Source organism: Zerene cesonia, chromosome 1, assembly GCF_012273895.1.
Source record: "Zerene cesonia ecotype Mississippi chromosome 1, Zerene_cesonia_1.1, whole genome shotgun sequence".
Classification (NCBI taxonomy): Eukaryota; Metazoa; Arthropoda; class Insecta; order Lepidoptera; family Pieridae; genus Zerene; species Zerene cesonia.
In genome coordinates, this window is record NC_052102.1 from 5,913,316 (window position 1) to 5,924,353 (window position 11,038).

At 32.3% G+C, this 11,038-nt stretch overlaps 2 protein-coding genes across 2 annotated transcripts in view; one reads left to right on the forward strand and one right to left on the reverse strand.

Annotated features, from left to right (window-relative positions):
- The window catches only part of LOC119840137 (WD repeat-containing protein 35), a 10,078-nt gene extending 4,862 nt beyond the window's left edge, over positions 1-5,216 (reverse strand). The window contains exons 1-12 of the mRNA XM_038366653.1: positions 5,027-5,216; positions 4,797-4,908; positions 4,376-4,515; positions 4,135-4,237; positions 3,819-3,979; positions 2,833-2,980; positions 2,485-2,615; positions 1,926-2,129; positions 1,587-1,701; positions 1,292-1,405; positions 970-1,192; positions 248-473 (exon numbers count right to left, since the gene is read on the reverse strand). Of these exons, the coding sequence (XP_038222581.1) occupies positions 248-473; positions 970-1,192; positions 1,292-1,405; positions 1,587-1,701; positions 1,926-2,129; positions 2,485-2,615; positions 2,833-2,980; positions 3,819-3,979; positions 4,135-4,237; positions 4,376-4,515; positions 4,797-4,908; positions 5,027-5,050 (1,701 nt within the window). The 5' untranslated portion in view covers positions 5,051-5,216. The remainder of the gene's footprint in view (positions 1-247; positions 474-969; positions 1,193-1,291; positions 1,406-1,586; positions 1,702-1,925; positions 2,130-2,484; positions 2,616-2,832; positions 2,981-3,818; positions 3,980-4,134; positions 4,238-4,375; positions 4,516-4,796; positions 4,909-5,026) is intronic.
- Positions 5,217-5,521: 305 nt separating this feature from the next.
- Positions 5,522-11,038, forward strand: part of LOC119833775 (sodium leak channel non-selective protein) — a 16,205-nt gene continuing 10,688 nt past the window's right edge. Inside the window, exons 1-14 of the mRNA XM_038357988.1 lie at positions 5,522-5,885; positions 6,383-6,568; positions 6,789-7,012; positions 7,097-7,225; positions 7,312-7,457; positions 7,536-7,644; positions 8,218-8,417; positions 8,559-8,719; positions 8,860-9,027; positions 9,108-9,299; positions 9,403-9,540; positions 9,624-9,830; positions 10,090-10,340; positions 10,626-10,751. Coding sequence (XP_038213916.1) covers positions 5,784-5,885; positions 6,383-6,568; positions 6,789-7,012; positions 7,097-7,225; positions 7,312-7,457; positions 7,536-7,644; positions 8,218-8,417; positions 8,559-8,719; positions 8,860-9,027; positions 9,108-9,299; positions 9,403-9,540; positions 9,624-9,830; positions 10,090-10,340; positions 10,626-10,751 — 2,339 coding nt within the window. The 5' untranslated portion in view covers positions 5,522-5,783. The remainder of the gene's footprint in view (positions 5,886-6,382; positions 6,569-6,788; positions 7,013-7,096; positions 7,226-7,311; positions 7,458-7,535; positions 7,645-8,217; positions 8,418-8,558; positions 8,720-8,859; positions 9,028-9,107; positions 9,300-9,402; positions 9,541-9,623; positions 9,831-10,089; positions 10,341-10,625; positions 10,752-11,038) is intronic.

Here is an 11,038-nt window from a genome sequence, read left to right on the forward strand (position 1 = left end):
CCGACATCGCTGAGGAGAGACTAGTACAAATTTTAAAATGAGACCAAATGACATCATTTCCCTATGAAATACAGAGAATCACCTCAAGCGGTTGAATAACTCACGGAGTTATGGAATTAACTCAAGCAGTTTTGTTGCAAAAATACAGTTATTGAAATAGATACTAAATATTTTTTATAACACAGTGCGATTAAAATGAGGGACAAATAATGTAAAAACATTAATAGGCGATTGTGAGTCAAGTTACTTTAAAAGCACACAAATAGCCCTGCATCGTGAGCGGTTCCTCGGGCTCCAGGTCGCGCATCACGTATAGCCTGGCCTTCTCCGCGACGGCCAGCATCTGCGCGTTGTCCGCCGCCCATAGCGCGCTCCATACGTCCTTACGCACGGACTGCCCTATACTAATGTTATTAGACATGTCCGTGTCGAGTATGTAGAGGCACCCCGGCTGGTCTATTATGAAGAATTTGCTGGAAGATTATCAATTGATTAAAACTGTTATTACTAGACAGATACTAAAAGTTTGTGTACAGATTTAGAATGTTTTTTTTTAAACATGCTTTTATTAGTTTCACCTACATATTTGTATGTAAACGACTCCATTAGACTCGATTTTAACCTACTTTAAATGGTCAGGAGCGTATTGCACAAATTTTCCGTGTAGTGGACACCCCATTATTTCAACGAAAAACAAAATATTAGTCAGTAGACTAAGCTATTAATTATCATTGAGTCGTCCACGGAAGATATTGGCCATACACTTCCGACGTTTCAAAGGCCGCCATAACGAAAGTAAAGAAGCGATTTCTGTTTTGTACCACCCTAACATTTTTCAGCGGTTCTTCAATACTTTCATGAAGACTTCTTCACGGCACCAAATAGGCGTATACAATAAGTTGCGTTTAGTGTTTTAGCTATAAATAACCGATTATGAAATTTTCAGTTGATAATAATACAACTATGTACCTTGAATTAGAATTCAATCCCATTTTGTAAGGTTTAGTGTTCATATTGATCTGGGTAATTTTTTTAAAGTTAACCAATGAGAAGAGCAGGATTGTGCCAGAATCCCTTCCAATTAGTAAATGACTATCTGAACAAGATATACAACAAATAGTGTCGTCATGGAAACCGGCTTCTCCAGATGTTACTGTCGACCCATCTGGATGGTAAAATTGTTCTGTGATACCTGTGAAAGTAATATGACATTGAAAAAAAGTCTCTTTAATTTCCACTTTCAGGGATTGAGGAGGTCACAAAAATATACATTACTTAATTATATACTCACGGGGTCGAGTCGGTGTTGAGAATCTCCATATTAAAAATGTCTCCTTGGAAGCAGCTACGGCGATTGCTTTGCTGTTTATAGCTACGTAAGATATGGGTATTGAAATTGTTTTGGCTGAAATAAGCATAAACCATTTATCAGAGTTTTTTAGCGTCACAGTAGCCTTCTTGTAATTCATTTCAGTAACCTACATTATAGCTAATCACTGCTTTAAAATTATATATCACACTTCAAAGAACGGAAGAAATAATTAAATTTATTACTTAATAAATAATAAAACTTGTCAATAACTCACCATCACACTGAATGCCTTGTTGATTCAAAATTATTAATGAATCTGAGGTGGCTATAATGCAATATTCGTCCACACCACACATGTCACTGACATCAGGTATATGATTTAACCATGACTGAAATGCATCCATTACTTTATACAGTCATAATTACAATGTAGAAAAATGTGAATCCATATATAATAACACATATTTAAGTTATAATCGTGAAGCGATTATTTTAAAGGCTAAAACAGACTAGAACTGGGCAAGTCTAAACAAAACAAATAAAAAAAAACAGATATTTTTAAGATGAATTTCTGAATTGTAACAGGAAGAAAGCAATCACAAATATGTATAACCTGGTGTGTAACTGTATCCCAAAACGTTACGGTTTCCGTCCCCGACACAATGGCAAGTGTGTTCCCATAAAAAGCATACTTGTGATCTGGTTTCACATTTGCAAAGTAAATAAACGAGTCAACCGCAATCGCAAGTCTTAACGAATGATGTTCCCAAGACAATGAACGCATTGCACCTCCTGGCACTCTGAGCGTTCTGATATGCTAAAAATAAGTTAAAAAAAAAAGCAATATATTTAATGCGGTTTTGGAATTCTATACATCTGTATGTGTAATATACAACACACATTTTACGTTATCCTACATATTTTATTACTCAAGTGACACATAGTGATCTCAAAGATTTAACAGCTTAATGTACACTGTAGAATGCTTGAAAATTTAAAATTTTGAAAAAAACATTCTTTACACATTACAAAGAGCTTAAGAGAGTCAATCACAAATGCATATAAATTAAATCCTTGTTTAAAGATGAACAATAGATCATATCTTAAAATTCCATTTTCTATACTAAAATGTCGACCAATCAAATTATGTTATTTCGTATATGTAGGCATACCTCGCCATAAGCATTGAAAAATTGTACAACATTGGCCTGATCTTGTGTGCACCCAGCTACAGCAATGACTGTTCCATTATGATTCCAATGACAATCAATTATCTTCATATTTGTTTCTACCATTACACTTTCTAAAAGAGAATAAAAATTAAGACATTCAACAGTACACTTCAGAATGGTAGGAAAACTCTTGAAATTATGAATTTTAAATAAAAAATTAGGTCTAGCCAGGAAAAGGAAGAATCCAATTGAAGTAACTGTATCAAAGTACATTTAGCTCTGTTATGCAGAGTACAGAGTATGGCGGGGTTATAATATCACCACATCAGCATTATGGTACACACATACCCTCTTCAGTACAAGTTTTCATCAACAACATCAGGCCACTTTTATAGCAAATCAGAAGTACAGGTCTATTAATTGGTGCCTTTCCTGAAAACCAGTCCATTGCCACTATGTCCATTCCATTAGAAGCACTATTAGATGCAATTGGCATCTAAAAATATACACAAAATTATAGTTAGCAGATCCATGCATAGATATTTGTACATTGTTTTTTTTTTTTTTATGTCATAGTCGGCAATGGAGCTGATGGGTCGCCTGATGGTAAGCGCTACCACCGCCCATGAACATTTGGAGAGGCGTATGGTCAATTGCAGACCTTTCGCCTCTACAAATGGACTGCCGACTTTAATTGGGAAGGGAATGGGAAAGGATTGATGAGAGGAATAAAGGAAAGGACTGGGAAAGGTAAGGAAAAGGATATGGGCCTCCGGCTCCCCCACTCACCGTACGAAACACAATAGCAAGCTATTATTTCACACCGGTTTTCTGTGGGGGTGTGGTACTTCCCCGGTGCGAGCTGGCCCAATTCGTGCCGAAGCGTGCTCGACTCCCACAATAAAATAATCCTATAATAAAATAAAATTGTATCCTTGATAGCTTATCTTTCAGGAATGCATATATTATACTTGCATGCATATATTATAGAATATTTACTTTAATATTATGGATATGAATGGTTTTATTTAATACTAGTTTTTTGCCAGTGTAATGAAGGTAACATTGTCTATATTTTCCTTCGTCTCGGGGATTACCTCACATAGTTCTCGTTCCAATGGGATTTCTGAGAAAAAAAACTATCCAACATCCTTTTTCAAAATACTTCTTTACCAGTTTTCATCCAAATTAGTTCAGTGGTTTAGGCGTTCGCATTTGTAATGTTAGTAGGTATATTATAGAAAAGTCAATAGAATAGAGTTAATAATAAATGATAATTGATAATAAATTTTACACTAAAATTGTATATAAAACAATTTCAGTTCAAAACTTACAATAAAGTTTCCTTGATCATCATAAAGGTGCAATTCTCCATTAGATAATGCAAATAATAAAGTTGAGTTATCTGGTGACCATTGCACAGCATTGAGACCTGGACCTTTTATATCTTTACCCCAAACTCTTGATCCATCAACTGAGCCTACAATAACAGCTCCTGAAAAAAGTTAAAATGTTATAATTACATAGTTATATATTACTTATATAACTTTACTGTATGGGGAATAGTTTTTTAATGTGTGTGAAGGCACACATAATATATAGAACATTTAAGGTTAATTACACTAATTGATTCTTATTTGAAAGTCTTACCATCTTCATAGGCTATACATATTTTTTGGCCATCTGATCCCCAGGCCATTCCACTCACTGTTGATTTATTCCTATTATTTATCATTTCCTCATACCAGGAACCCTACAATTATGAAAATTAACTAATTCATTAGCGTGTGGGATTTGTCTCCACTTTGATTAGGATATTAGATATCAGTTAGAAAAAAAATGTAAACAGAGCTGTTTATTATGTACAGGTCAAGAAGTAATAGAAATTTACCTTATACAACATCCAAACAATAATGACTCCATGCTCATCGCTAGTTGTAAGTTTTTGAAAAATTTCATTCCATATTGCAACACAAACACGTCCAGTATGTCCATCTAGACTTAAATTCATAGATAAATTCCCTCCACCTCCTGAAATTTTTTATGATACTAAGTCTAAGTTTTTATTGGAATATTTCTTAAAATAAGTGCACAAAATTATGTTATTAATACCATTGCAGAAACTTCAGCCATTATATTGATCTTAGTGTTTTTATAATAGTCACTCTTAGTTCACTTTTAAATAATTTTATTGTTTGTAAAAAACAATTAGTTGAGTTCAAAATAATTTCAAATTGGTTATTATATATTATATTCATAGTTTATTTGTATTTAATTGATGCCATTGGTATGATAAATTTTTTTAAGCTCACCTGATTCTAACTTTAAAACTTTTAGCATTCCATCTTCTCCACCTACAGCAATATATCCAGAAGATTGATTCCATGATAAACACGTTACATTTGACTGCTTTGGGATAGCAATCTGGAAAATGTTAAAGATTTTTAGATATAAAAGTAATCGAAATACATACATAATAGCAGAAACAAAAATAAAATATAAAATAGTACATAGCGAGAGTTTAATAGTTCACATCCCTTACTTTTTTACTCATGTATATAAACATTATGTTAAAATATATGTTTTTTCAATTCTTATCCTTAATTCTATGCAATCTATCACTGTTAAGTAAAAATCTATTGTAAATATTTATTTCTGCCTACAGTTAAATTAATGTATTTTGAACTTAAAAGTTACAACTTCAGAGTTCGGAGGTAAACAAACCGTTGCCTGGTTACCAGTAGACAGTAGCCACTATCCATAGACGGTAAACTCAGTAGTTTTTTAGTCAATGATACATTGAAATTAGGCCCCGAGCAACCATTTTCACCACTAATGCATGCATCGGTTCAATCATTATGAAATATGTTTATCAATTGCTGTAAATATGTTCATCAATTAAAATTACAAATAATCTATGAATATGATATATATGAACCAATTCAAAAATATTGATACAGTACTTGTGGTTATGTTCATGAACGCAGGCCAAGGAAAATCAATAACATGTCAATTGATTTTATCATCAGCTGTTTTAAACTTTCATTCGGTTTGTTTCAAATTTCAAATATCAATCATAAAAATACAGCCCAACCAAAAGCTATAAATTTCATTTTTATAAAGCTATAAATCTTATTAAATCATCAGTTTTTTATTAATTTGTTCAAAAATTAAAATTATGCACCGTTGGAAATATAACTGTGTCTGTAGTGATAACTATTATACCTCTCTAAAGGAAGTGGATTTTTGATATAAGACGTAAATCTAAAACCACAAAAATTATTTTCAAAAATATAAAAATGTTAGGAAGAAAACAAAGCCTTAAGGGCGAGCCAGTTTTGGCTGATTATGGCCCAGAAGAATCATTAAATGAAAGTGCTGATATAGAATGGGTGAACAAGGTAAAAAATTATAAATTATTACAGAGTTTGAGCATATAAACTATTATTTATGTCAATAATCAACAATCTAAATTATATTTGAGAACACATTTTGATTAGGTTTTTTCAATTGAAAAATAAAAAACACTTGCTTATTATAAAAATTAGTAGTCTATTTTTAACTATCAGTTCGCCCTGGCTTTGCTTGTGGTACATTTATAGCCAACTCAAGGAAGTTGCAGCTTTCTAATGGTGAAATATTTTTTTAAATCCGTCCAGTAGTTTCGGAGCATTTCAAACAAACAAACAAAAAATCAAATCTTTCCTCTTTACAATATTAGTATAGATATAGATTTAATTTTACATGTTTGAAACAGAGCTTTATTTATTTAAGTTGGTTTAAGCAAGTAATTACAAAACCAAATGTTTAATTTTTGATCAATTGTAAATAAATTTTAATTGTTTTATCTTTTGAATTCACTAGAATTTATCATTAATATTCTTGATTATTTTTTCAGTTATGGGTTCGAAGAATATTAAGGTTTTGTGCTCTTTTGAGCTTAATGTCAGTATCCCTCAATACACCAAAAACATTTGAAAAATATCCATATATGCAGACAGTCACATTTGCAGTGGATTGTTCTGTAACACTTTTATTTACTGCTGAAATGATAGCCAAAATGCATATACGAGGTATTTTAAGGGTTTGTATCTTTTTCTATTAACCTTCTTCAACTTTCTCATAGTGCTGGCTTAGGGGTGAGGACCTCAGCCTTAAAATCTATAGGTTGATGTTAGACCAGATGAGCATGCAGGAAATCATTTTGACTTCAAATTCCATTTACAATGTATAAAATAATAATAAATATTGTATAGGGTACTATATTTATGATTGAGTAATTATAGGTATTCGTTTCGTTTTAGGGTGATGTTGCCTATTTAAAAGATCATTGGTGCCAATTTGATGCCTCTATGGTTTTTTTTCTGTGGGTATCCGTGTTACTTCAAATGTTTGAGCTGACTGGAATTGTGCCAAGATATAGTTATTTAAGTATTTTAAGAGCACCAAGGCCTCTTATTATGATAAGATTTTTAAGGGTTTTCTTAAAATTCTCCATGCCAAAGTCAAGAATTAATCAAATTTTCAAGTGAGTAAATGTTTCTATGTTTGTATATTTCTACTTTGCAACTAACTTAACAAGTAAATAACAAACATTATTTTTGGTTTGCAGGAGATCAAGCCAACAAATATACAATGTTACTCTATTTTTCTTATTTTTCATGTCATTATATAGTTTATTGGGTGTTCAGTTTTTTGGTGAATTAACACATCACTGTGTAAGGAATGATACTAATCCAAAGTGAGTGAACTCTGAATTTTTTTTTATTACAATTGCATGATTGGAATATAGTTCAGTATCTAATGAAAAATTTATATTTATTTCAGTGAGATAACAATCAACTCTCTAGCAATACCTGATACATTTTGTTCTCCAGAACCGAACTCTGGGTATCAGTGTTCAAAAGGGATGAAATGTATAAAATTACACTTGTCAAAATATATTATGGGATTTAATGGATTTGAAGAATTTGGTAAGCTTAACTAATTTTACGATTTATCTGCTCTTGCATGTGACACACTAAATTAATCTGGCTTTAATGTTTTTTCAGCTACCAGTTTGTTCACTGTCTATCAAGCGTCTTCTCAGGAAGGCTGGGTGTTTATTATGTACAGGGCAATTGATTCTTTACCAACATGGAGATCAGCACTTTACTTCAGGTTTGTGTAGAATTTTTTGCGATCAGAATTCTTGTTATTAGTTTTATTTCTTGTTATTTTTCTTGAAATATCTGCTATTAGAGGATGAAATTGATAGTAAGTCTTGATCAACAATACAATAAATGTTGCTAAAACATATCATGTTTATGTACCTCATATACAGCCTTAAAAATGAATATTAATCACCAGCAAAAAGTTGTACTTTAGGAGAGTTCTCGAGGATTTTTACCATAATTGCCAAACTTTGTTTTTGTTTCTTTTTTGTGGATGTCCACATAAAATTTTTCTTATTATATTTTTGTCTATACTAATGTTTTAAAGCTGAAGAGTTTGTTTGTTTTTTTGAACGTGCTAATCTCAAGAGCTACTGGTCCGTTTTAAAAGATTCTTTCAGTCCTAGATAGCCCATTTATTGAGAAAGGCTTTAGACTATATGTGTAACATAGGCGAAGCCGGGGCGGACCGCTAGTTATTGAAAACAAAAGGGTTGTAGTTTCACCATAAATGTATCATTAATTGTAGATATATGTGAATGTAGTGTACCATAAAAAGTGACTTTTATTTTCGTTACAGTACTATGATATTCTTCCTAGCCTGGCTGGTCAAAAACGTTTTCATAGCTGTGATCACGGAAACATTTAATGAGATAAGAGTTCAGTTCCAACAAATGTGGGGTGTAAGAAATCCCATTACTAAAGGCAGTACTACACAGTTCTTTACTGGCGATGATAACGGCTGGAAATTGGTTACAATAGATGAGAATAAACATTCAGGTAATATTGCATACATAACAAAATAAAAAATGTCAGGCTGCTACTTTACGTCTCACAAGGCAGTCCTAAAGCACCTTACACTTTTTCAGTGTAATTTAGTCATAATTTAAATAAATATTTAGTATGTAACTGTATTTCTAGGAACTGCACCAGAGATGTTACACAAACTGCTTCAATCTGCATACTTTCGTCTCTTAGTCATGGGTGTTGTGTTAGCCAATGGGATAATAACAGCTACAATGGATTTCAAGCATGATGACAACCCACGAGAATTCTTCTACGAAAAATACTATTATATTGAAGTAAGTATTTATGGAAAATGTATAATTTCAAGTTTAATATAAAATGTGTTTTTCGTATTGTGGTAGCCTGTGTGTTGTTTAAAATAAGTGTCGTCTATTATTGAAGTATTAAAATATTTATATTTCTTTAAATTTTATAGATTGCCTTCACAATATTCCTCGACTTCGAAGCTTTAATGAAAATATGGTGCCTTGGATGGAAGGGATATTTCAAACATTCAGTACACAAATTTGAGTTGCTTTTAGCAATTGGAACTACAATTCACATAATACCGCAACTATACATGTCTGGATTCACATATTTTCAAGTAGGCCATTATTCTATACTATCATGTAATGGGATATTATATTATACATATTCTCTTTGTAATTACTCATTCTTATTTAGGTTCTTCGTATTGTAAGGTTGATTAAAGCTTCCCCGCTCTTAGAAGGATTTGTCTACAAAATATTCGGACCTGGAAAAAAACTCGGAAGTCTTATTATATTCACCATGTGCTTGTTGATCATTAGTTCATCGATATCTATGCAACTATTTTGCTTTCTTTGTGAGTTCACAAAGTTCGAAACATTTCCTGAGGTAAGGAATAATTTAAAATTAACTTTTAAAACAAGAATGCAATGTACGTTATTAGGTTGTTGTAAGTGGTGATAAATACATATGAAAATTTATATTTTTACAGGCATTCATGTCTATGTTTCAAATACTTACACAAGAAGCCTGGGTGGAAGTAATGGACGAGACAATGGTGCGGACAAGCCAAACACTTACTCCACTTGTTGCCATATATTTTATATTGTACCACTTATTTGTTACGCTGGTAAGATAACATATTTAAACCTTTAGTAGATTTTTTAAAATATTTTTTTAGTGACAACATTTGACTTGAACTTTTAATTTCAGATCGTGCTGTCGCTTTTCGTAGCTGTTATTCTCGACAACTTAGAACTGGATGAAGATATTAAAAAACTTAAACAGCTACGATACAGACAACAAAGCGCTGAAATTAAAGAAACTCTACCATTCAGATTGAGAATATTCGAAAAATTCCCTGATAGTCCTCAAATGACCAAGTTGCATAAAGTTCCTGGAGACTTCAATTTGCCAAAGGTATGCAATGTGAATTTGTTGACATTATTTATATTGCAGACTAGCTGGGCCACGCGGTCTTACTTACAGAGTAGCCTTATGTAGCCTAAAGCCGTCCTCATTAAATGGGCTATCCAAACCTGAAAGAATTCTTCAAATCGTACCAGTATTTCCTGACATTAGCGTGTTCAACTGAACAAACAAACAAAAAAAAAACTCTTCAGCTTTATAATATTATTACAGATAAAGTTTCAAGTAAATGATTACTATAATTTCACAGGTTCGAGAGTCATTTATGCGCCAGTTTGTGTGTGAAGTGGAGGGTGATGAGGAAGGTGGGATGGTAGGAGGGCCAATAGGGGGTAGAACAATTGCAGGCGATCTGTCGAGACGTGCTTTCGAGTACATTGGTGTGGATAAAATTGCATTTCCCTATCGAAAACGTTGTCTTGTCAAAACCCTTGTGGTGGCGCCACCGTCGCAACGCCCTAGCTCTGCACTACGAAGACATGTTGTCGCTTCTATTATTAAGTAAGTTACGTTTTAATATAATTTCCATTTAAGAAATCATATAATCGAACACAATTATGATGATTAGCTCTTTGCTTTTTTTTTCTTTAATTCATATTCTTCATTTTTTTTCTAACTTTTTTGTTGTTTTTACAGGTGTTTTTTCTCGTAGTAATTAACGAATGTCGAGGTATAATTGTTTTTTTTTTTTATTTTGTTCTTTATGTTTATTATTTTTATTTTTTGTACGCTTTTTCAAATTGTTTCAAATAGTTTGTTAGCTAATTGATCATAAATAAATTTCAGTGACTCCAACAATCACAGACGTCTTGTTCTCGGTGATTCCGCTCTTTTAGCTACTGGTGGTAAATCTGGTCTTAAATCACAAGGGACTGTATCTAGTGCAAAGCAGCTGAGAGTCGATCAGAAAAAGTGAGTTCGATATATTTTATTAAATAATGTCAGTTTCATAGCGCAATATGTTGTGTTCATCGAGGGAATTCATTCAAATACAAATTCGGACTTATATTATAAAGCTGAAGCGTTTATTTGTTTGTTTTGATCGCGTTAATCTCAGGAACTGTAAGTCTTTATTAAAAAATTATTTTATGTTGGATAATAAATCTGTCTGCTAGTTCAATATATAAGTACTTAGTCTGGCCATAAATACTGTTACACTTAATTATAAAAAAATATTACATTTGAATTTCGAATCTGTC